At 47.2% G+C, this 25,739-nt stretch overlaps 2 protein-coding genes across 2 annotated transcripts in view; one reads left to right on the top strand and one right to left on the bottom strand.

The window, feature by feature from the left end:
• Positions 1–21,140, top strand: part of EXOC4 (exocyst complex component 4) — a 438,637-nt gene extending 417,497 nt beyond the window's left edge. Inside the window, exon 18 of the mRNA XM_074538663.1 lies at positions 19,880–21,140. Within this exon, the coding sequence (XP_074394764.1) occupies positions 19,880–20,117 (238 nt within the window). The 3' untranslated portion in view covers positions 20,118–21,140. The remainder of the gene's footprint in view (positions 1–19,879) is intronic.
• LRGUK (leucine rich repeats and guanylate kinase domain containing) overlaps positions 20,535–25,739 on the bottom strand; it is a 107,736-nt gene continuing 102,531 nt past the window's right edge. The window contains exon 20 of the mRNA XM_074538666.1: positions 20,535–21,638. Coding sequence (XP_074394767.1) covers positions 21,580–21,638 — 59 coding nt within the window. The 3' untranslated portion in view covers positions 20,535–21,579. The remainder of the gene's footprint in view (positions 21,639–25,739) is intronic.

The raw sequence follows: 25,739 nt of genomic DNA, 5'->3' as shown, positions 1-25,739 counted from the left end.
CAACCATGACTTACTACAGGCAGACACGGACTTGTGGAACTCAACCATGGCCTACCACAGGTTGACTTCGACTTGTTGGACCCAACCATGACCTACCACAGGCTGACATTGACTTGTGAAACTCAAACACAACATACTACAGGCTGACATTGACTTGGAAACCCAACCATGGCCTACCTGTTTTTCTTGGCTGATTTTGACTTGTGGAACCTAACCGTGATTTACCACAGGCTGACATTGACTTGAAGAACCCAAACATGGCCACCTCAGGCAGGCATTGACTTGTGGAACCTGAACACAACCTATTGCAGCCAGAAATTGGCTTGTGGAACTCAGCCATGACCTACCCCAGGCAGACATTGACTTGGAAACCCAACCATGACCTACTACAGGCCCGCATTGACTTGAGGAACCCAAACTCAACCTACACCAGGCAGACAATTGACTTGTGGAACCCAACCATGGCCTACCACAGGCAGACATGGGCATGAGGAACCCAATCATGGCCTACTACAGGCTGACATTGACTGGAACCCAATCAGGACCTACCTTCCCATTGTGGACCCAACCAGGCTGACATTGACTTGTGGAACCCAACCATGACCCACCTCAGGCAGACATTGACTTGGAAACCCAACCATGACCCACCTCAGGCTGACATTGACTTGTGGAACCCAACCATGACCCACCTCAGGCAGACATTGACTTGGAAACCCAACCATGGCCTACTACAGGCTGACATTGACTTGTTGGACACAACCATGACCTCTTATATGCTGACACTGACTTGTGGACCCAACCATGACCTACCTGTTTTTCTTGGCTGACTTTGACTTGGAAACCCAACCATGACCTACTACAGGCACACATTGACTTGTGGAACCCAAACTCAACCTACACCAGGCAGACAATTGATTTGTGGAACCCAACCATGGCCTACTACAGGCTGACATGGACATGAGGAACCCAACCATGGCCTACTACAGGCTGACATTGACTGGAACCCAACCAGGACCTACCTTCCCATTGTGGACCCAACCACGGCCTACCCCAGGCTGGCATTGACTTGTGGAACCCAACCATGACCCACCTCAGGCAGACATTGATTTGGAAACCCAACCATGGCCTACTACAGGCTGACATTGACTTGTTGGACACAACCATGACCTCTTATATGCTGACACTGACTTGTGGACCCAACCATGACCTACCTGTTTTTCTTGGCTGACTTTGACTTGGAAACCCAACCATGACCTACTACAGGCAGGCATTGACTTGTGGAACCCAAACTCAACCTACACCAGGCAGACAATTGACTTGTGGAACCCAACCATGACCTACCACAGGCAGACATGGGCATGAGGAACCCAACCATGGCCTACTACAGGCTGACTTTGACTTGGAAATCCAACCAGGACCTACCTTCCCATTGTGGACCCAACCACGGCCTACCCCAGGCAGACATTGACTTGTGGAACCCAACCACGGCCTACCCCAGGCAGACATTGACTTGTGGAACCCAACCATGACCTACCCCCGGCAGACATTGATTTGGAAACCCAACCATGGCCTACTACAGGCACACATTGACTTGTGGAACCCAAACTCAACCTACACCAGACAGACAATTGATTTGTGGAACTCAACTATGGCCTACCACAGGCAGACATGGACATGAGGAACCCAACCATGGCCTACTACAGGCTGACATTGATTGGAACCCAACCAGGACCTACCTTCCCATTGTGGAATCCAACCATGGCCTACCCCAGGCTGACATTGACTTGTAGAACCCAACCATGACCCACCTCAGGCAGACATTGACTTGTGGAACTCAAACACAACCTACTACAGGCTGACATTGACTTGGAAACCCAACCATGGCCTACCTCAGGCAGACACTGACTTGGAAACCCAACCATGGCCTACTACAGGCACACATTGACTTGTGGAACCCAAACTCAACCTACACCAGGGAGACGCTGACTTGTGGACCCAACCATGGCCTTCTACAGGCAAAAGTGACTTGTGGAACTCAGCCATGGCCTGACCCCAGGCTGACTTTGATTTGTGGAATCCAACCATGGCCTACCACAGGCTGACACTGACTTGTGGACCCAACCATCACCTACCCATTTTTCTTGGCTGACTTTGACTTGTTGGACCCAACCATGACCAACCCCAGGCTGGCATTGACATGGAAACCCAGCCATGACCTCTTACAGGCAGAGATTGACTTGTGGAACCCAACCATGACCTACAGACATTGCCTTGAGGCATTGAGACATTGAGGCATTGAGACATTGAGACATTGAGACATTGAGACATTGAGACATTGCCTGCTTGAGCTTCTGCCCCAGTTCTGTCCCCACCAGGCAGATCCCATCGTGTCCTTCACCCATCAGCAGCTCCCAGCCGTTCCTGGCTTATCCAAGCTCAGCTGGCACCCCTGGACACCTCCCCAGTCACATCCAGTTCCACCTCACTTGATCCTAAATAAATTGGAGGCTTGCCACAGTGATTGTTGTTCCCAAAGGGAAGGGGAAATTGTGGGATTTTTTTGCTGACTGGAGCAATCTCTGCTGCACTTTTGTGGAAGTGCTGACTCCCTCTTCTTTCAGGCTGCATTCATTTCCACCTTCCCTCCAATTTATGCATGAGGCAAGGGGAAAAAAATCCCTTAATATTCCTTATAAACTGGCAGATGGTATCGATAATTTTTTTTTTTTTTTTACTATATGCAGTAAAATGCAAATGTGTGTGGCTTATTTGCAAATGCTGGCATTAATAACTGATATTTAAACAGGTCAGATTAACACTTTTACTGATCTATTAAAAAGATTCCTTTCCAATCATTTGCACACTCAAAATCAATTTTAATACGACATGTAAATTGAATTTAATTTTTTTATACAAAATTGCATTTATCTTCCTGAGCCATTAAATTTACTGTTTAATATGTACTTTCCAGCTCACTTGGCTAGAATTTCATTGCTCTTTATCTGTATAAATTTAATTAGCCTTGATATCATCAGTATATTATAGAACTAATTAAAGATTTAGATAAGTGCTGAGGGTGCTTGTTTAATACCCTATAAAGTTCCATTTGGAGAGGGAGAATTTCCATCTCTCATTAGGATCAGCCGGTTTGGAGCTACAAGGAGTGGCTCAGACATTGTTTTTGGTTTTTTTTTTGAAGAATTATTTAATGGGCTTTAATGGGTTTATCCTCCCTTTGAAAAGCTGTGTAATTGCTGGGAGGGGGCCCAGAGGTGCTCAGGGATTGGGTGTCAGTGCCCTGTGGGGTTGCTCAGAGATCCCCATTCCCTGAATCCCGGGCTTGCTGAGGTGGGAAAAGCCCTCCAAGGTCACAGAACCTGTCCGGTTTATCTCTCCCCGAAAGGTTGTGGTTGTTCTTGTCCGCCCAGGGAACGCCAAGTGTCCGGTTTATCTCGGCTGTTTGAGGGGCCTGGAAAGGCCCGGGGTGGCCTTGGGGCAGCCCGCGTATCGAAGGACGAGAAGAGGCTTCAGTTCTTCTTTCTGTTTTTATGTTTATTAATTGTTTATCTAAAAGATGTTCTTTCAGCCCGACAGAGCTCTGCTCAGCAGTCAGCCATGAGCACACTGTCTGCCCTCCAGGGCAGCCACGTATCTTTATACCCATTGTTACGTGTACAATATTTATCATTTTTCCCCAATATCATTTATTCTTATAACTCAGTGCACTCTCAGTAATAACCAATCCAAAGGTGCCACCGTGGCCAAAGAAGATGGAGGAGAAGAGGAAGAAGAAGAAGGACAGGACACACCCCAATTCCTCCATCTTACTCCTCTAAACCCCCCTGTACATAAATCCTAAACCCTGTGTTTCACTCTCTAATTAACCAATCCCTTCACCATTCACCCTGGTGAAGCCCTCATCCTTGTCGTCTCCTGTGTAGGGTCAAAGTGCAGCCACCAGACACTTCTGGAACATTCCAGGACTCCCGAGCCCCCCAAGGTGGTCTCGGTGGCTCAGCATCTCAGGACTCAGATCTTGAGATCCGACAAGAACCCACCCTTGTCACCAGCCCTGAGTGCCACCTGCTTGGACACCCCCAGGGATGGGCACTCCAGACCCATCCAGCCTTTGCCAATGTTTACCAACTTTTCCCATCCAACAATTTGGGAGAGGAATTCCAGATGGATAAAGGGAGCAGGGAGAGTTCAATTTTGTCCTAAATAATGAGGAAATTCCATCTGATCTCCCTGCTTACCAACTTTTTCCATTAGGAAATTCCCTCTGGTCTCTCTGTTTACCAACTTATTCCATAAGGAAATTGTGGTGGTGTTCACAGGCGTCCCAGGATGAGGATCTGACTCCATGTTTAGAAGGCTGATTTACTATTTTACTATATATTTTATATTAAAACTATACTAAAAGAATAGAAGAAAGGATTTCATCAGAAGGCTTGAAAGGAATAGGGATGGAATGATAATAAAATCTTGTGACTGACCAGAGTCCAATACAGCTGGGCTGTGATTGGCCATTAATTAAAAACAACTAACACAGACCAATCCCAGATGCACCTGTTGCATTCCACAGCAGCAGATAATCAATGTTTACATTTTGTTCCTGAGGCCTCTGAGCTTCTCAGGAGAAAAAATCCTAGCAAAACGATTTTTTCATAAAATGTGTCTGTGACAGGAAATTCCTTCTGATCTCTCTGTTTACCAACTTTTTCCACGAGGAAATTCCTTCTGAGCCTCTCCTGGAGCTCCTGTTCCCAGCAGGGCAGCGTTGTCCAAGCGATGGGAGGGAGGGAAAAGGAAATAAGAAGGAAATATTAATGAGAAAATAACAGATAAGGCAGATAACTATCAGGATAAAAAGGAGGGAGAACAGGAGAGAGCTTTGGGAAGTTTGGCGATGTTCTGCACATCCCTTCCCCTTCCCTTTGCTAATTAATTCTGTGTTTAAGAGCTGATTTCTCATCTGTGTGTGACAAAAAGCTCTGCAGTGGTGACAAACCCAGTGACAGAGCTGCACGTGGCACCCAGAGGTGTTGGCTGGGAGGGTTTTTATCCAAAATGGCTTTTTCTGTATAAAAAGCAGCCCCCAGGTGAGCTGATTGATATGTAGGGCTTCATTCGCTGTCTCTGTGGTTTAAACTTTAAAAGGGAAAATAATTGGATTTTCTAACGAGGCTGTTTCTAATTAGAAGGCAGTGCTTGTGCCCTTTTGAATAAATACACTTGTTTTTCTTGCCTGGCTCTGTAGTGATCAGAGCTCTGTGTGGGTACTGAGCAAGGGGTGAGGGCTTCCCACCTCTGATACTTTTTCCTGCCTTGGATAAATGACTTAATTTTAATTATTCTCCCAGCTTTAAAAAAAAAAAAACATTATTATCCTTCCATCACTTGATTATTTATTAAGGGCTGTGATTTGCAGAGCTACCACAGGAGTGTGGAGCACCACTGTACTCCAAATTCACTTTTATTTCTTCCTCTTCTGCTTTGTTTCCTTTTCCCCAATCATTCCCCATCTTGGAACTTTGCACATTTTTAGGTTTTTAATGAGGTTTTTCACATTTTTGTGCTTTTTTATGTTCTTGTGAGCACAGCCCCAGAGCCACCTGTGCCTCCTGCCCCAGATTGTGCCACGGGTGGCGATGGGGCAGCTGCTTGCCAGGGGCTGTGGGTGAGGTGAGCACAGAGGAGGTGGAGATCACAGGGATGGGAACATTTTGGGGTTTTCTAGTCCATGTAGGAGAATGTCCAGGCCTTGGTGTGGTGTCTGAGGGGAGCTGAGGGTGACCAGAACTGCAAAGCCATCTCTGATGTGACCTCTCCTAAAGCACTTTGGGTTCCTCTGGAGGCACGGAAGGAACATTCCCATTGGTGTCCCCAGAACTGGTTGATTGAAAATCAAGGAATAAATCTGCAGAAAAGTCCATCAGGATTTACATTCCCTCATGGGGGATTTACAGCTCCCCCTGCCATGGAGCCATGCAGGAGAATGTCCAGGCCTTGGTGTGGTGTCAGAGAGGAGCTGAGGGTGACCAGAACTGCAAAATCTCTGATGTGACCTCTCCTAAAGCACTTTGGGTTCCTCTGGAGGCACAGAAGGAACATTCCCGTTGGTGTCCTCAGAACTGCTCTGGGTTGATTGAAAATCAAAGAATAAATCTGCAGAAAAGTCCATCAGGATTTACATTCCCTCATGGAAGATTTACAACTCCCCCCACCATGGAGCCATGTAGGAGAATGTACAGGCCTTGCTGTGGTGTCTGAGGGGAGCTGAGAGTGACCAGAACAGCAAAATCTCTGATGTGACCTCCCCAAAAGCACTTTGGGTTCCTCTGGAGGCACAGAAGGAACATTCCCATTGGTGTCCCCAGAACTGGTTGATTGAAAATCAAGGAATAAATCTGAAGAAAAGTCCATCAGGATTTACATTCCCTCATGGAAGATTTACAACTCCCCCCACCATGGAGCCACGCAGGAGAATGTCCAGGCCTCTGTGTGGTGTCAGAGAGGAGCTGAGGGTGACCAGAACAGCAAAATCTCTGATGTGACCTCCCCTAAAGCACTTTGGGTTCCTTTGGAGGCACAGAAGGAACATTCCCGTTGGTGTCCCCAGAACTGCTCCAAGTTGATTGAAAATCAAGGAATAAATCTGCAGGAAAGACAATCAGGATTTACATTCCCTCACAGGGGATTACAACTCCCCTCCCATGTAGGGGTTTCTTCCTCACCCCAGGCATGCAGGAGAATGTCCAGGCCTTGCTGTGGTGTCAGAGAGGAGCTGAGGGTGACCAGAACAGCAAAACCAACCCTGATGTGACCTCTCCTAATGTTCAGAACCACTTTGGGTTCTTCTGGAGGCACAGAAGGAACATTCCCATTGGTGTCCCCGGAACTGCTCGGGGTTGGTTGAAAATCAAAGAATAAATCTGCAGAAATGACAATCAGGATTTACAATCCCTCACAGGGGATTTACAATTCCCCTCCCATGTAGGGGTTTCTTCCTCACCCCAGGCATGCAGGAGAAGTGTCCAGGCCTTGCTGTGGTATCTGAGGGGAGCTGAGGGTGACCAGAACAGCAAAACCAACCCTGATGTGATCTCCTCAAAAGCACTTCGGGTTCCTTTGGAGGCACAGAAGGAACATTCCCATTGGTGTCCCCAGAACTGGTTGATTGAAAATCAAGGAATAAATCTGCAGAAAAGTCAATCAGGATTTACATTCCCTCACAGGGGATTTACAACTCCCCCACCATGGAGCCATGTAGGAGAAGTGTCCAGGCCTTGCTGTGGTGTCTGAGAGGAGCTGAGGGTGACCAGAACTGCAAAACCAACCCTGATGTGACCTCTCCTAAAGCACTTTGGGTTCCTCTGGAGGCACAGAAGGAACATTCCCATTGGTGTCCCCAGAACTGCTCCAAGTTGATTGAAAATCAAGGAATAAATCTGAAGAAAATCCATCAGGATTTACATTCCCTCATGGAAGATTTACAACTCCCCCCACCATGGAGCCATGTAGGAGAATGTCCAGGCCTCAGTGTGGTGTCAGAGAGGAGCTGAGGGTGACCAGAACAGCAAAACCAACCCTGATGTGACCTCTCCCAAAGCACTTTGGGTTCCTCTGGAGGCACAGAAGGAACATTCCCATTGGTGTCCCCAGAACTGGTTGATTGAAAATCAAGGAATAAATCTGAAGAAAAGTCAATCAGTATTTACATTCCCTCATGGAAGATTTACAACTCCCCCACCATGGAGCCATGCAGGAGAATGTCCAGGCCTCGGTGTGGTGTCAGAGAGGAGCTGAGGGTGACCAGAACAGCAAAGCCAACCCTGATGTGACCTCCCCTAATGTTCAGAACCACTTTGGGTTCCTCTGGAGGCACAGAAGGAACATTCCCATTGGTGTCCCCAGAACTGCTCGGGGTTGATTGAAAATCAAGGAATAAATCTGAAGAAAAGTCAATCAGGATTTACATTCCCTCATGAGGGATTTACAACTCCCCCCACCATGGAGCCATGTAGGAGAATGTCCAGGCCTCGGTGTGGTATCTGAGGGGAGCTGAGGGTGACCAGAACTGCAAAGCCATCCCTGATGTGACCTCCCCAAAAGCACTTTGGGTTCCTCTGGAGGCACAGAAGGAACATTCCCATTGGTGTCCCCAGAACTGCTCGGGGTTGGTTGAAAATCAAAGAATAAATCTGCAGAAAAGACAATCAGGATTTACATTCCCTCATGGAATGGTGTCCTGAGGGTGGTGTCCCTTGTTTTAGGGTTGCAGCTGCAGTTTGGGATGAGCAGTGGTTGGAAGGAGGAACTGGATCCATCCCTGGAATTGTCCAAGGCCAGTTTGGAGCAACCTGGGTTGGGGAAGGTGTTCCAGTTGGAATTGGATGATCCTTAAGGTGTCTTCCAACCCAACAGGGCTTGAAAAGAGGAACTGGATCCATCTCTGAAAGTCTCCAAAGCCAGTTTGGAGCAACCTGGGATAGGGATGTTGTCTCATTTGGGATTAGATGATCTTAAGGTGCCTTCCAAGCCAGCAGGGGTTGGAAAGAGGAACTGGATCCATCCCTGGAATTGTCCAAGGCCAGGCTGGATGGGGCTTGGAACAACCTGGGATAGGAATGTTGTCCCATTTGGGATTAGATGGTTCTTAAGGTCCCTTCCAACCCAGCAGTGGTTGGAAAGAGGAACTGGATCCATCCTTGGAAATCTCCAAGGCCAGGCTGGAGGAACCTGGGATGGGGAAAGTGTCCCAGTTGGGATTAAATGATCCTTAAGGTCCCTTCCAACCCACCCCATGTGTGATTCCATGAAAAGCCTGGAAGCTGTCACCTCCCCTCCCTGTTTTCCATCTCATCAGGAGCTCCCACATTTGCAGATCTTTGATTTAAAATGCTGCTCACTGATGTGTGTGTGTGCAAACATCCCCTCAGCCTTCACCAGGTGCAGAGATTACAGGAATTGCTGCTTCACCTGCGTTTGCCTTCGGTGTTCTGAGCTTTCAAAATTCTCTTTGCAAGCTCCTGCCTGGGACTCACCTCTCCTGCTCCACATCCTGGGCCTGTGACCATCCTCAGCTCCTCCCCATTCCCACATTCACTAATTCCAAAAGGAAAATCCCATGGGATTTTCTTCTTTCAGCCAGGCCTGAAAATCCATTTCTTCTGCATTACTTGACCGAAGTCAACAATTTCAGTCACCTTCACTGAAGTGAACAATTTCTTGATGTTTTTTCTTTTTTTTTTGCACTCACTCATGCCCCTCTATGTTTAAATGTCGTGTTTCCACCATGATCTTCAAATATCAAAACTGAGTGATTTTATAACCACAGCTTTTTTATCATCTTCAGTTTCTTGCTTGTCCTGCCTGGTGGTTTTTTGTAAAATCCCAGAATTTGGGTCGGAAAGGACCTTAAAGATCATCCCAACCCCCTGCCATGGGCAGGGACATTTTCCACTGTCCCAGGGTGCTCCAGCCTGGCCTTGGACACTTCCAGGCATCCAGGGGCAGCCACAGCTCCTCTGGGAATTCTGTTCCCCACCCTCATCATAAAAATCTTCCTTCTATCCTCCCTCCCTGTCCCCTCATTCAGTTTTTATCCAGATTTTCCATAAGTGCTTCCCACTTAACCTTTCTGACTTTCCCATTAGAGCAGCAATTCCGGGTGCTGCCAAAGCTCCTCCCTAATCCCCCAAAAGAGAGGGAGAGAAGGGACAGAATTCACATTTCTCCTTTTTTTTTTGTTCCCTTTGGCTAATTCAGCGCCCAGACTGGAATTCCTGTTCCTGCCTGATGCAGAGCAGGCCCCCAGCCACGCCAGGAAGGGATAATTAAAGTGGGATCCTTTATTCTGAAACATCTCCTCTGAAGAGGAGATCAAGTCATTCTCAGGGAAATCAGGATGTCATTTGGAATTCACCTGGCCACCTTTTGAAAACTTTATTTTTTTTTTTTTTTTCTTTTGGGGTTAGAGGTGAACATTAGCATTTAAATGCAGAATGGTATTAATAGCCCTCAGAGGAGCTGGGCTCATCCTCATTGCCTTTCCTGAGATTTTTTTTTTTCCCCCCTAAATGAGAAAGCTTCTTAATTTTTATTCTCTTTCTCCAAGAACAGAGTTCAAGAGACCATTTTTAGTATGGATATCTATACATATATAAGCTCAAAATGCCTCCGTGCAGAATGGGTTCATGGTTGGCAATTTGCTGTAGCTTCTTTCAAAAGTGCTGCTGAAAACCCAACAAAACAAACTGGTGTGAGGTCAGGTGGATTCTGCACTTTTGGTTTTGCCGGTTTTGGATGTTTTTTTGGATTTTTTTTTTTTTGATGATTTTTTTCCTGCAGCTGGGAACCATTTCCATCCTATTAAAGGGATATTTAACTTCCCCTGCCTGCTCTTAGCACAGAGCTGTTCCTCCTGTCGTGGTGGATCTTCCAGGGGCAATTCCAGATGGATAAAGGGAGCAGAGAGAGCTCAGTTTTATCCCAAAAAATGCCCAAAAAAATTCAAGGCAGCTTTGGACCCAATCCCATTGCCAGTGGTCAGAGGAACAGTCCATGAGTGTCTTGGTTGGGATGTGAGCTCATCACATGAAAAATGGATTTTATTTTTTAAAAAATTAACAAACCTTTGTAATCCAAACCATCAAAATTAGTTAATTATCCTGTTTGAGCAGGATGTTAATGATTTGGGATCCCTCAGGCCGTCCTTCACTCCCCATTCCCCAAAATGTGCCATCAACACTGGGGCTGGATGCCCGAGGAGAAGATTTTTGACCATCCTGAAGAGCTGAAAGCCTGGAGCAGATCAATTCCCTTGGAAAGAGCAGCTCTTATTCCAAAGGAATTTGGGGAGAAGAATTCCTATGGAATAAGAAGAACCTTCCTAAGAAGAGCAGGTTCCTAAGAACCTGTTCCGTGGTTTTTTGTGTGTAAAATCTCTCCTGTCAGATCAGCCCAACAAAACCCATCAGTGCTTTTCAGCATAACACAAATATGGAAATATGGAAATAAACGGATTTCCCTGTTGGGATGAGTCCCTGAGACACTTTGTTCCCATCAGCTGCATTCCCACAATCCTAGAATGAGTTGGGTTGGAAGGAGCCTCCAAAATCATCCCTGCCATGATAGGGACACCTTCCATGTGCTCCAAGCCCCATCCAGCCTGGCACAAAAACATGGAACAGATTCTTAGAGGCCTCTTCTTTTTAGGAAGGTTCTTCTTATTCCATAGGAATTCTTCTCCCAAATTCCTGTGGAATAAGAGCTGCTCTTTACAAGGGAATTAATCTGCTCCAAGCTTTCATTCCAGGGATCCAGGGGCAGGGAAGTTTTGCTTCAAAGCAAAAAAATCCATGGGTTTCCCAAGGTGACAGAGCACCTTAAAGGAAAAAAAGCACCTAAAAGGAAAAGAAACGTCTTAGAATGAGTTGGGTTGGAAGGGAACTCCAAAATCATCTCTGCCATAGGGACACCTTCCATCATCCCAGGCTGCTCCAAGCCCTGTCCAACCTGTTCTTCCAGGGATCCAGGGGCAGGGAAGTTTTGCTTCAAAGTAGAAAATCCACGGTCTTTCCCATGTTACAGAGCACCTTAAAGGAAAAAAAGCACCTAAAAGGAAAAAAAAAACTCATCTTAGAATGAGTTGGGTTGGAAGGAACCTCCAAAATCATCCCTCCCATGCCATAATCCAGGCTGCTCCAAGCCCCATCCAACCTGCTTTTGGACATTCCAGGGATGCAGGGGCAGGGAAGTTTTGCTTCAAAGCAAAAAATCTGTGGCTTTTCCCAGGTGACAGAGCACCTTAAAGGGAAAAAAGCATCTAAAAGAAAAAAAAACTCATCCTAGAATGAGTTGGGTTGGAAGGAGTCTCCAAAATCATCCCTGCCATGATAGGGACACCTTCCATGTGCTCCAAGCCCCATCCAGCCTGGCACAAAAACATGGAACAGATTCTTAGGGACCTGTTCTTCTCAGGAAGGTTCTTCTTATTCCATAGGAATTCTTCTCCCAAATTCCTGTGGAATAAGAGCTGCTCTTTACAAGGGAATTAATCTGCTCCAGGCTTTCATTCCAGGGATCCAGGGGCAGGGAAGTTTCGCTCCAAAGCAAAAAATCTGTGGCGTTTTTAATGTGATAGAGCACCTTAAAGGAATAAAAGCACCTAAAAGGAAAAGAAGCATCTTAGAATGAGTTGGGTTGGAAGGGAACTCCAAAATCATCCCTGCCATGATAGGGACACCTTCCATCATCCCAGGCTGCTCCAAGCCCTGTCCAACCTGGCCTTGGACATTCCAGAGATCCAGGGGCAGGGAAGTTTTGCTTCAAAGTAGAAAATTCACGGTCTTTCCCAAGGTGACAGAGCACCTTAAAGGAAAAAAACTCATCCTAGAATGAGTTGGGTTGGAAGGAACCTCCAAAATCATCCCTCCCATGCCATAATCCAGGCTGCTCCAAGCCCCATCCGACCTGGCTTTTGACATTCCAGGGATGCAGGGGCAGGGAAGTTTTGCTCCAAAGCAAAAAATCTGTGGCTTTTCCCAGGTGACAGAGCACCTCAAAGGGAAAAAAGCATCTAAAAGAAAAAAAAAAACTATTCCTAGAATGAGTTGGGTTGGAAGGAACCTCCCAAATCATCCCTGCCATGATAGGGACACCTTCCATGTGCTCCAAGCCCCATCCAGCCTGGCACAAAAACATGGAACAGATTCTTAGAGGCCTCTTCTTTTTAGGAAGTTTCTTCTTATTCCATAGGAATTCTTCTCCCAAATTCCTTTGGAATAAGAGCTGCTCTTTACAAGGGAATTAATCTGCTCCAAGCTTTCATTCCAGGGATCCGGGGCAGGGAAGTTTTGCTTCAAAGCAAAAAAATCCATGGGTTTCCCAAGGTGACAGAGCACCTTAAAGGAAAAAAAGCACCTAAAAGGAAAAGAAACATCTTAGAATGAGCTGGGTTGGAAGGAACCTCCAAAACCATCCCTGCCATGATAGGGACACCTTCCATGTGCTCCAAGCCCCATCCAGCCTGGCACAAAAACACAGAACAGGTTCTTAGGGACCTGTTCTTCTCAGGAAGGTTCTTCTTATTCCATAGGAATTCTTCTCCCAAATTCCTATGGAATAAGAGCTGCTCTTTACAAGGGAATTAATCTGCTCCAGGCTTTCATTCCAGGGATTCAGGGGCAGGGAAGTTTTGCTTCAAAGCAAAAAATCTGTGGCTTTTTTAATGTGACAGAGCACCTTAAAGGAATAAAAGCACCTAAAAGAAAAAAAAACATCTTAGAATGAGTTGGGTTGGAAGGGACCTCCAAAATCATCCCTGCCATGATAGGGACACCTTCCATGTGCTCCAAGCCCCATCCAGCCTGGCACAAAAACATGGAACAGGTTCTTAGAGACCTGTTCTTCTCAGGAAGTTTCTTCTTATTCCATAGGAATTCTTCTCCCAAATTCCTGTGGAATAAGAGCAGCTCTTTACAAGGGAATTAATCTGCTCCAGGCTTTCATTCCAGGGATCCAGGGGCAGGGAAGTTTTGCTTCAAAGCAAAAAATGTGTGCCTTTTTTAATGTGACAGAGCACCATAAAGGGAAAAAAGCACCTAAAAGGAAAAGAAATGTCTTAGAATGAGTTGGGTTGGAAGGGAACTCCAAAATCATCCCTGCCATGGGACACCTTCCATCATCCCAGGCTGCTCCAAGCCCTGTCCAACCTGGCCTTGGACATTCCAGAGATCCAGGGGCAGGGAAGTTTTGCTCCAAAGTAGAAAATCCACGGTCTTTCCCAAGGTGACCGAGCACCTTAAAGGAAAAAAAGCATCTAAAAGGAAAAGAAACATCTTAGAATGAGTTGGGTTGGAAGGGAACTCCAAAATCATCCCTGCCATGATAGCGACACCTTCCATGTGCTCCAAGCCCCATCCAACCTGGCACAAAAACATGGAACAGATTCTTAGGGGCCTGTTCTTCTCAGGAAGGTTCTTCTTATTCCATAGGAATTCTTCTCCCAAATTCCTATGGAATAAGAGCTGCTCTTTACAAGGGAATTAATCTGCTCCAAGCTTTCATTCCAGGGATCCAGGGGCAGGGAAGTTTCGCTCCAAAGCAAAAAAATCCATGGGTTTCCCAAGGTGACAGAGCACCTTAAAGGAAAAAAAGCACCTAAAAGGAAAAGAAACATCTTAGAATGAGTTGGGTTGGAAGGGAACTCCAAAATCATCCCTGCCATGGGACATCTTCCATCATCCCAGGCTGCTCCAAGCCCTGTCCAACCTGGCCTTGGACATTCCAGGGATCCAGGGGCAGGGAAGTTTTGCTCCAAAGTAGAAAATCCATGGGTTTCCCAAGGTGACAGAGCACCTTAAAGGAAAAAAAGCACCTAAAAGGAAAAAAACTCATCCTAGAATGAGTTGGGTTGGAAGGGACCTCCAAAATCATCCCTCCCATGCCATAATCCAGGCTGCTCCAAGCCCCATCCGACCTGGCTTTTGACATTCCAGGGATCCAGGGGCAGGGAAGTTTTGCTTCAAAGCAAAAAATCTGTGGCTTTTTTAATGTGATAGAGCACCTTAAAGGGAAAAAAGCATCTAAAAGAAAAAAAAACTCATCCTAGAATGAGTTGAGTTGGAAGGAGTCTCCAAAATCATCCCTGCCATGATAGGGACACCTTCCATGTGCTCCAAGCCCCATCCAGCCTGGCACAAAAACATGGAACAGATTCTTAGGGACCTGTTCTTCTCAGGAAGGTTCTTCTTATTCCATAGGAATTCTTCTCCCAAATTCCTGTGGAATAAGAGCTGCTCTTTACAAGGGAATTAATCTGCTCCAGGCTTTCATTCCAGGGATCCAGGGGCAGGGAAGTTTCGCTCCAAAGCAAAAAAATCCATGGGTTTCCCAAGGTGACAGAGCACCTTAAAGGAATAAAAGCACCTAAAAGGAAAAGAAACATCTTAGAATGAGTTGGGTTGGAAGGGACCTCCAAAATCATCCCTGCCATGATAGGGACACCTTCCATCATCCCAGGCTGCTCCAAGCCCTGTCCAACCTGTTCTTCCAGGGATCCAGGGGCAGGGAAGTTTTGCTCCAAAGTAGAAAATCCACGGTCTTTCCCAAGGTGACAGAGCACCTTAAAGGAAAAAAAGCACCTAAAAGGAAAAAAACTCATCCTAGAATGAGTTGGGTTGGAAGGAACCTCCAAAATCATCCCTGCCATGCCATAATCCAGGCTGCTCCAAGCCCCATCCGACCTGGCTTTTGGACATTCCAGGGATGCAGGGGCAGGGAAGTTTTGCTTCAAAGCAAAAAATCTGTGGCTTTTTTAATGTGATAGAGCACCTTAAAGGAAAAAAAGCACCTAAAAGGAAAAGAAACGTCTTAGAATGAGTTGGGTTGGAAGGGAACTCCAAAACCATCCCTGCCATGATAGGGACACCTTCCATGTGCTCCAAGCCCTATCCAGCCAGGGACAGGGAAGTTTTGCTCCAAAGTAGAAAATCCATGGGTTTCCCAAGGTGACAGAGCACCTTAAAGGAAAAAAAGCACCTAAAAGGAAAAGAAACATCTTAGAATGAGTTGGGTTGGAAGGGAACTCCAAAACCATCCCTGCCATGATAGGGACACCTTCCATCATCCCAGGCTGCTCCAAGCCCCATCCAGCCTGGCACAAAAACATGGAACAGATTCTTAGAGGCCTCTTCTTTTTAGGAAGGTTCTTCTTATTCCATAGGAATTCTTCTCCCAAATTCCTATGGAATAAGAGCTGCTCTTTACAAGGGAATTAATCTGCTCCAGGCTTTCATTCCAGGGATCCAGGGGCAGGGAAGTTTTGCTCCAAAGTAGAAAATCCACAGTCTTTCCCATGTGACAGAGCACCTTAAAGGGAAAAAAGCATCTAAAAGAAAAAAAAACTCATCCTAGAATGATTTGGGTTGGAAGGAACCTCCAAAATCATCCCTCCCATGCCATAATCCAGGCTGCTCCAAGCCCCATCCGACCTGGCTTTTGACATTCCAGGGATGCAGGGGCAGGGAAGTTTTGCTCCAAAGCAAAAAATCCATGGCCTTTCCAATGTGACAGAGCACCTTAAAGGAAAAAAAGGGAAAAAAATGACTAAATCTACACAAACTGACCACTGGACAAGCCCAGCAGCACAGCCCCATCCTCTCCTCACCTGTCCCAAATCTGAGCTGACTGAAGAATTCCTGCCCCTCACAAACACAGGACTCATCTGTCACTCTGCTCGGGATCAGATTATTTTTTAATTAAAAAATTTCCTCTCTAGAAGAAAAGGGGAGCAGGCGAGGCAGCAGGGAAGGAGCACAAGGTGTGCATTTTTAATTGGGCGCAATTAAAAACCTGCCGCTGTGCCACGGCAGCGCCCGCGGCCAGGCCCGATTTGCATGAGTAATTATTCACTCCATTACAGAGCCCGCTCAACTTTGCCTCCCTTGTCTTTGAAAGTATTAATAAATATTGATCAGACGCTCTCCTGTTTGCCTTCGCCCGAGCAGCTCTGATGGACTCAGCCTCTGATGTTATCAAATAATGAAATATGAAAGAGGGAGTGGGACGAGCCTCTTGTTCTGTGATTTTTTATTTAGGCTCTTCATTTTCCTTTCACAAGTGTGTTTGTCCCTGCCATTAGAAACCTTCTTTTGATTGTCAAGAGGTGGCTGAGGGAAGTGAGTTGTAAAGGATGGAGGGAATAAATAAATAAATGGAGGACAGTGAGGGGAATCTGCTCCGTGGAAAGCTCCAGATTCACTTTAAAACCACAAAGGAGGCCAAGTGCTTTGTGGTTTTAAAGTTGATGTTTAAAAACCAAGGAAACCAGTTAAAAGTTATCAAAAGCTCAGTCTGTCACCTGACAAATAGGTTAATAAATAATTATGAGGGATTTGCAAAGCTAAGCAAAGAGCAAATTTAGCTCCCCAAGATCTCTTTTGGTTTTAATGTGAGCACAGGGAAGGACAGGGAAGCTGATTTACCCTTCCCAGATCATCAGCCTGGGCAGGAAAAGCTCCCAGGGCTCAGCCAGGGGAGATCTGGGGGCAGAAGAGAGGAGCTCAAAGCAGGGGTGGAACTGGATGGGCTTTAAGGTCTCTTTCAACCCAAACCATCGTGTGAGTCCCAATAAAGGGAATTTTTATCACTTTGACTTTAAGACCTGCCCATGTTGGGTGCCCAGAGCAGCTGGGGCTGCCCCTGGATCCCTGGCAGTGCCCAAGGCCAGGCTGGACAGGGCTTGGGGCTCCTTGGGATGGTAGAAGGTGGAACAAGAGGAGCTTTGAGATCCCTTCCAACTCAAACCCCTCTGGGATTTTCAGATGACGTTCAGCATGAATATGTCTGTGCTTTGTTCAGCTTTCTCTGCTCGTGGCACTGCTGAATAAAAGCAAGAACTTGCGGAATTCTGCAAAAGGAAAGGTCTGGGCCATTGTCACGATCCGTCCTTACAAACAGGGTTCGTGATGATTCAGGGATTGATCTCAAGGTGCAAAAAAAACGACACAGCACAGGGGATTTGCAGTGATAATCAAAACCAATGCAGTTTTATTGAGTGACCATAGCAAAATGTGATAGAGGGATTAAGGGAGAGAAAGAGAGAGAAAAAGAGAGAGAAAAAAAGAGAGGGAGAAAGAGGGGGATATAGCTACCAAACGTAGAAACAAAGTCCTTTGGTCCAGTCTCTCGCAAACATCTTTCATGAAAAATCCTTTCCTTAGGATTTTTCCTCCTGAGAAGCTGAGAGGCCTCAGGAACAAAATGTAAACAATGGTTATCTGCTGCTGTGGAATGCAACAGGTGCATCTGGGATTGGTCTCATGTGGTTGTTTTTAATTAATGGCCAATCACAGTCAGCTGGCTCAGACAGAGAGCTCGAGCCACAAACCTTTGCTATCATTCTTTCCTGTTCTGTTCTTAGCCAGCCTTCTGAGGAAACCCTTTCTTCTATTCTTTCAGTATAGTTTTAATATAATATATATCATAAAATAATAAATCAGCCTTCTGAAACATGGAGTCAGATCCTCGTCTCTTCCCTGAGCCTGAGACCCCTGTGAACGCCATCACACCAGTCCAGTCAAGGATCCACCTGTTATGTCAGGGACATCTCAAAATCACTAACTCAGAGGTTTTTATTATGATAACTCTGTTGGAAATTGTGAGGGGACAGATACAATAAGGAATAGATGTAACAGGTAGTCCATGTTCTCAGTGTAAACAAGAGCCATTGTTTTCATAGTCCAGAGGTCACAACCTGCAGGCAAACATCTCGCTTTGGTCAGCTTTGGTCCCACACACACCTCCCCTGAGCTGGGGGTTTCAGTCCCATCCTTGCAAGGAGCAGAGGGGCCTTTCCACATGGGGGTTCCATGTCTCAGTCCTTGATGGAGAGGTTCCTTACGTCTCAGTCTGTCACGGTGGTTATAAAACAGGTGAGGGTCTGCTGTGGGAGACCACCTGAAACTCAGGAGAAGTCCAGCCAGGCCGAGAGGTGAGACAGCTTCCAGAGCTGCTGTTGTTGCAAACAGGGCACTGTGCCCTGTAGGAACATCGAGGGGCAGCTCGATCAGGACGGACAGAGACAAGAGATCTCTGCTGCCAGGTCATGAATTTGGGGTTCATTGCAAAGGGCCTGGGTGCAGGGCCCTGCTGGGATTTGGGGTTTATTGCAAAGGGCCTGGGTGCAGGGCCCTGCTGGGATTTGGGGTTTATTGCAAAGGGCCTGGGTGCAGGGCCCTGCTGGGATTTGGGGTTTATTGCAAAGGGCCTGGGAGCAGGGGCCTTTTGGGATTTGGGGTTTATTGCAAAGGGCCTGGGTGCAGGGCCCTGCTGGGATTTGGGGTTCATTGCAAAGGGCCTGGGAGCAGGGCCCTGCTGGGATTTGGGGTTCATTGCAAAGGGCCTGGGAGCAGGGCCCTGCTGGGATTTGGGGTTCATTGCACAGGGCCCTGCTGGGATTTGGGGTTATTGCAAAGGGCCTGGGTGCAGGGGCCTGCTAGGATTTGGGGTTTATTGCACAGGGCCCTGCTGGGGTTTGGGGTTTATTGCAAAGGGCCTGGGAGCAGGGCCCTGCTGGAGCTGCAGCCACAGCTCAGAGCAGGCCCGAGAGAGGGGAGAGAGGATGAGAGGGTGAGAGAGTAAGAGGGTTAAGAGAGTAAAAGGCAAGAGGGCGAAGTTCCCATTACAATACAATAAATCTCCTTCTGTGTTGAATATTCTGATTCTCACTAACCAATCTAGTACAAGATACAAATCCTACAGCATTTACATACAGTCTATAAGAATCACTACATTACCACACTGTGTTACATTTTAAACCCTAAAAACTCCTCTTTGGGCCCCTTCTGCCAAGCTGTAGGGTCTGCTCTGACCCTTGGGCCTGTCTGCAAGCAAAGGGTGTTGTTCCATCAAAAGGGGATCACCTTCAGCAGCCACACCATTGTTTTCCAATTGTTCAATAACTGAGGGATCTCAAAGCTTGCTTTCATTTCAATCTCACTTACACTTTCCATATTCTCAAAATCTTTTGCCAGGCAATCATATTTATAAGGCTTTCCTGCTTCATCTTCCCCAACAGTGCCTCCTTCTTCTTCTCATTGGGCTCAGTGTAGCACAAACACACCTGTGAACAACAGCCTGGCACTGTGCTCTCAGGTCCCAGAGCCCTTGGCGTGTGTCATTTTCTCCTTCAGACCCAGAGATTTTAGACAGGGGAGTTTTTTCTTCAGTGGGCCCCAAATGACAATCATGTGGCAGATGAGGGAAAATTCGGACACCATCCTTGTGAGACACAGAACCCATCAGTTCCTGTTGTCAGGAATCTCACAGCCATCCAGCAGCAGGGCTGAGCAGGGTGTTTTTCTCTCTGCAGGCAGTACTACGAGATGCTCTACAACACGGCGGACGAGCTGCTGAACCTGGTGGTGGACCAGGGCGTGAAGTACACGGAGCTGGAGTACATCTACGCCCTGAACCTGCTGCACCGCAGCCAGACGGGCGTGGGCGACCAGACCACGCAGAACATGAGGCTGCAGCGCCTCAAGGAGATCATCTGCGAGCAGGCTGCCATCAAGCAGGCCACCAAGGACAAGAAGATCACCACCGTGTGAGCCCCTCTGCCACCCCCTCACCCGCGGCTGGCGGGCGGCACCTCCGAGTTTTGTTTTGTTGGTTTTGTTCTGTTTTAATCAAAGAAAAAGTGGGAATCTTCTGGGCATTGTGGTGAGGAGAGAAATGCCATTTGAGATTTGGGTGGTTTTGGTGTGTGTCCATGTAATGCTTCTTTAATGTTCTCCCAAAAGTGATTCCGCAGCAGGAGCCCCAGCGGGGTTTGGGGTGGGATATTCGGCTTTGCTCTGTTGCTGCTGCTTTGCCTTGAGATGTAAAGGGAGCTGTGGGGTGGGAAAAGGGAAAATGGGGTCTTGGAAGTTCAGACCACACTAAATAATCAGCACCCTGCCAGTCAATCCCTGACCTCTTGATCACACATGGGATCTCGATGGTTTGGAGATCTTTTTCGGAGCCTGCTCAGCTCTGCCAGTGCTCCCTCCAGGCTGTTCCCACGTGAAGTTTCCTGCTGCTTCCCCTGCTCAAAGCTGGGGTTGTTTGTTCCTTCAGGTGGTGATCAGGCAGTGCTGCACGTGGGAGGTGACACGGGACCATTTGTTTCCACTTCTCCTCTTTCATTATCCCGGAGCCATCTGGCGCCGGCTCCCGCAGCGCCGGGGGGGGGGGATGCGGGAGAAAATTGCCAATATAAAATAACAAAATAACAAAAAAGCTTCCTTTTCTTGTCCTGAATGTCATCTCTGAGTCCCCCCAGCTCCAGGGATATTTTGTGGCTGTCACTTGATGCACTGGAAGGGCTGGCAGGGTTGTGTAGCTCAGCACCAATGATCAGCAAGGGCAGGAGGGCACAGCCAGGGCACACCCAGGGCACCAACTCTGCCCTGACCCTTTAAATTCACCTGGAAAAATTCACCTCATTCCTCCAAAATCTGAATCCACTGCACTTGTATTTGCCACAAAAACTGGGGACCCAGCTGGGTTTCCTGTGCTGGGAAAGGTTCTCTCTGAGCTGTAGGTGCTTTGTGTGTCAGCCTTGAAATTGCAGAATTAAAGGATGTTTAAAATCCCTGGTGGTTTGTCTGGCTGTTTTTAAGAACTCTCATTCCTGAGATGTTTAAAAGATTCCTCTCCAGGCCCAAATTCGGTGTTCTCCAAGGCTCCACCAGTGTGGAAATGATTTTCTGAGGCACTCAGTCCAACCCTCAGTGACCATGGACCAACTCCAGAGGCTTCTCACCATCCATGCAGGAAGCAGAACCCATCAGTTCCTGTTGTTAGGAATCTTCTGAGGTTTTTTCCCCTCCTTTTATTCATAATCCCTCCTTTTTTTCCCTCCTTTTATTTATACTCCCTCCTTTTTTCCCTCCTTTTATTCATATTTTTCTCATGCCAGCATTGGCCATTAACTGCAGGCGTTCCTCCTTTTCCCGGATGGGTTTGCAGGAATGGGGAGAATTCCATGAGGGATGGTGATGGGACGTTCCTGAGATCACAGATCTGTGTTCACCTGCTCAGACATGGCCACAAGGAGGTCCTGGAATGCTGGATGTTCCCTACAAGAACTTTGGGAAAGGGAAAAGGAGCTGGTTGGTACAAGGAAATGAGATTTCCTGTCCCTTGTCCTTGCTTGCTACAAGGAAATCCCATTTTGGACCCTTTGAGGTGTGGGACTGACGTGTGAGGAGCTCTGAATTCAGACTGGGCTGCTGTGTGCTGGTGTGCAATTGGTTAATTATTAATTTATTAATAATCTGAGGCTCTGCTTTGCTGGTCTCAGGCTTTGCAGTCCACATTTCCCTCCCACCCAGCAGCTGTGCTGGTGGGGGCCAGGACAGATTGGATAAAATCAGGAAAATCTTATCTTTGGGAGTATTTTTGAGTCTAAAACAAATGATTTAAACTGTTTTTCCTTGAGCTGCCCCTCACATTGCCCATGAGGAGTGAACAGGGCAGCAGGGACTCACCTACAGCAGGTGGAGAGGAAAGAGAAGATTTTGCAATTGAGGTAATTAATGTTTACAATTAACTGGTGTCTCCTCAAGAGCTCAGACTCTCAGTCCTCTCCAAACTCCACAAGGGACGTGAATATTCCAAGGGATCACACCAAGGAGAAAGGCAGGAGCAGGGGGTGGAATGTGGGAATCCAGACCCCAAACACCCCACGGACATTCCCTGCTCCAGCTCCCTCTCTACACCACACAAACGTTGGACTCCATCATCTCAGAAGTCTTTTCCAACCTTAATTCCAGGATTCTTCCTTGCAGCAGCATCTTGGAATCCCCATCATGGGATCCTCACGGAATATTTTTTCCTGGGAATGTGGAAAGAATTCATTCCAAAGAATGAAGCACGTTTCCTTCCCACCAGGAGTGTAACACACCACGGATGCTGTGAATTTTGAAGCACAGAAATCAGGTTGTTTATCACAGAGACTTGCTCAGCCTGGAGAAAAAGAGGCTCAGGGGGCACCTCCTCACTGCCTACAACTCCCTTACAAGAGGTTGTAGCCAAGTGGAATTTGGTTTCTTCTCCCCTAAGCAACAGGGAGCAACCTCAAGTTTTACCAGGAGAGGTTTAGATTGGAAAGGAGGGAAAATTTATCCTTGCAAAGGCTCTGAGTGTTGGTGTTTGTTCCAAACCCCCTCTCACTAATCAGGTTCTACCTGGAGAGGTTCAGATTGGAAATGAAGGAAAAGTTCCCCTTGCAAAGTGTGTTGGTGTTTGTTCCAAATGCTCTCACACTAATCAGGTTTTACCAGGAGAGGTTTAGATTGGAAATGAGGGAAAAGTTCCCCTTGCAAAGGCTCTGAGTGTTGGTGTTTGCTCCAAACCCTCTCTCACTAACAGGAGATACCTCAAGTTTTATCAGGGGAGGTTTAGATTGGAAATGAGGGAAAATTTATCCTTGCAAAGGCTCTGAGTGTTGGTGTTTGCTCCAAACCCTCTCTCACTAATCAGGTTCTACCAGGAGAGGTTTAGATTGGAAATGAGGGAAAAGTTCCCCTTGCAAAGGCTCTGAGTGTTGGTGTTTGTTCCAAACCCACTCTCACTAACAAGAGACACCTCAAGTTTTACCAGGAGAGGTTCAGATTGGAAATGAAGGAAAAGTTCCCCTTGCAAAGTGTGTTGGTGTTTGTTCCAAACCCACTTTCACTAACAAGAGACACCTCAAGTTTTACCAGGAGAGGTTCAGATTGGAAATGAAGGAAAAGTTCCCCTTGCAAAGTGTGTTGGTGTTTGTTCCAAACCCTCTCTCACTAATCAGGTTCTACCTGGAGAGGTTTAGATTGGAAATGAGGGAAAAGTTCCCCTTGCAAAGGCTCTGAGTGTTGGTGTTTGTTCCAAACCCTCTCTCACTAACAGGAGATACCTCAAGTTTTATCAGGGGAGGTTTAGATTGGAAATGAGGGAAAATTTATCCTTGCAAAGTGTGTTGGTGTTTGTTCCAAATGCTCTCTCACTAATCAGGTTCTACCTGGAGAGGTTTAGATTGGAAATGAGGGAAAAGTTCCCCTTGCAAAGTGTGTTGGTGTTTGTTCCAAACCCTCTCGCACTAATCAGGTTTTACCAGGAGAGGTAGATTGGAATTATCCTTGCAAAGGCTCTGAGTGTTGGTGTTTGTTCCAAACCCTCTCTCACTAACAGGAGATCCTGTGGGTGTGGGGGAGAGATTTTGGGAACAATTCTTGTTTGCAGAGCTGGGCTGTGGGTAGAGACAAGCTGTTGTGGTTGGGAGTAAATAACTCCTCAGACAACCCCTCACCGTGTCCCCACACCCCCTCAGCATCCCTCTGCAGCCACACTCTTCCTCTTGGCTTCCTCTGGGACACCTGAGGCTCCTGAGGGGTTTGGGAAATCCTGAGGGCACATTTGGGGTTTGAAGTCTTGGACTCTTCACAGAGGAGCCACCAAACCCTTTTGGGTTTGTATCATGGGCCGGGGTCTCTGATCTGGATAAATATTCTGAGGAATTCCTTGAAAGTGAGGAATTACAGAGCTGTCTGTGCATTCCCAAATTTCCTTCTCCCTCACAGATAAGTTGTGAATCCCTGGATTTACTCAGGAAGGGGAAACAATGGGAGACAGAGGCTGGGAGCCCACGTTGGTCTGGAATGGTGAATCCAGAGCCATGGAGAGGGCTGGTTTATGGGATATGGCTCTCCAATATGGCAAAAACAACCAAAAACAGACCCAGGAAGGATGGAAAAACAGCACAGGGGTGTTATCCTTCAGATGGAGCCAACACAGGGAATTCCCAAACCAATCCTGGTGTCTTGGATTCCCAGCAATCCTCCATGGAATTCTCCTATCTCCCCTTGAACTCAAACCCCCCACACCCCAAACCTCCTTGTGGGGTGATTTCTGGGAAGAACCATCCCGATCCCTGTCACCGGCCAGGCTCTCTGCACAAATCCCAAACAGGACAGGGCTGCTGGAACGTGCCTTGAGCTGTTTGATTTTCCAGCACCAGCCTCATTCCATGGCTGTGGCAATGGGAAGGTGCCCTCAGCTCACAGCCCAGGCAGCAGACACAGAACTCAATGTCACAGCTCACTTTAACAGTTCTGTGACTGTGCTGGTTTAGGGCAAATTTGTTAAAGAATCTGCAAAGGAGGGCCCCTCCAGAAAGCGAAACCCACACGGCCCCTCCCCCCAACCGGTTTGGGGAAAAAATTCCTCGGAGAGAGGTGGAAAGAACCTGTTTATTTGACTGGCCCCGCACCCCCCAGCACACAAAATGAACAATACCCGATGACACCGCTCTGAGAAAGATGGCAAAATCAGAAAGTCTCTTTCAGGGGTGGTTGCTCTGTTCTCAGTCCCTCCGGCGCTGGGCCAGCCGCTGCAGCCGAACCTTCGGTGTCACAGGAACAGGAGAGGAGAAACAGTCCAGGAAGCAATGTGGACTGTTTAGCTAGAACTAGCTAATAAGCAGAGGCAGAAAGCAGAGCAGAAGCAAGAGCAGAAAAAGAGAGCAAGCAAAAGCAGCAAGCCCAAAGCTGGAAGTAAAAAAAACCAGCTCTGTGTACTGCTTGTCTCTGTGTCCTGATAAGAGAAACCCAAACAAAACTTCCACTCTTCAGTGCCGGTCTTAAAGGCACAGAACAGATGAATGGGGATATACAAGAATCATAACGTCACCCCAGGACAGTGACCAATCCCACAAAGCCAAAGCACATTGACAGCAGCTCCATCCAACCACTGGAAGCACAGGTACCTTTGGTTAAACAATGCTGGCTTATTTCAAACCCAATTCCTGCTTGTGAGCCTTAAACACAATGCACAGAGCTCCGTTATTAACTTAGAACTCCCTGATATCTCACATTTCTGCAGCTCAGGGAGTTATTCTGGACAAGCATCAAAACACAGACCATTGTTCTATTTGTCTTTAATTTTCTGCTTCTCACATCATTTTTCTGCTGACCAATCTCATGGCTGCTGCTGAGCTCCAATCACAGTTCTGCCTTTTGCAGCTTTCCCAAAACCCTCTGAATTTATGGATTCCCACAGGTTGGGCCGAGCCCCACAGTCCCCCATTGGAGCTCAGGTGTCCTCCTGGTCCTGTCCAGCTCCATCAGGCTCTGCCTGTCCTGGATTTGTCCCTTCTGAGGGATGGAACAGCAGCTCAAGGCTCCTGAAAGCACCTTGGGAAAACTTTTCTG

The sequence above is a fragment of the Zonotrichia albicollis genome, chromosome 4, assembly GCF_047830755.1.
Source record: "Zonotrichia albicollis isolate bZonAlb1 chromosome 4, bZonAlb1.hap1, whole genome shotgun sequence".
Classification (NCBI taxonomy): Eukaryota; Metazoa; Chordata; class Aves; order Passeriformes; family Passerellidae; genus Zonotrichia; species Zonotrichia albicollis.
The sequence above is the reverse complement of the archived record's forward strand: the minus strand, read 5'-3'. Positions and strand labels throughout refer to the sequence as shown.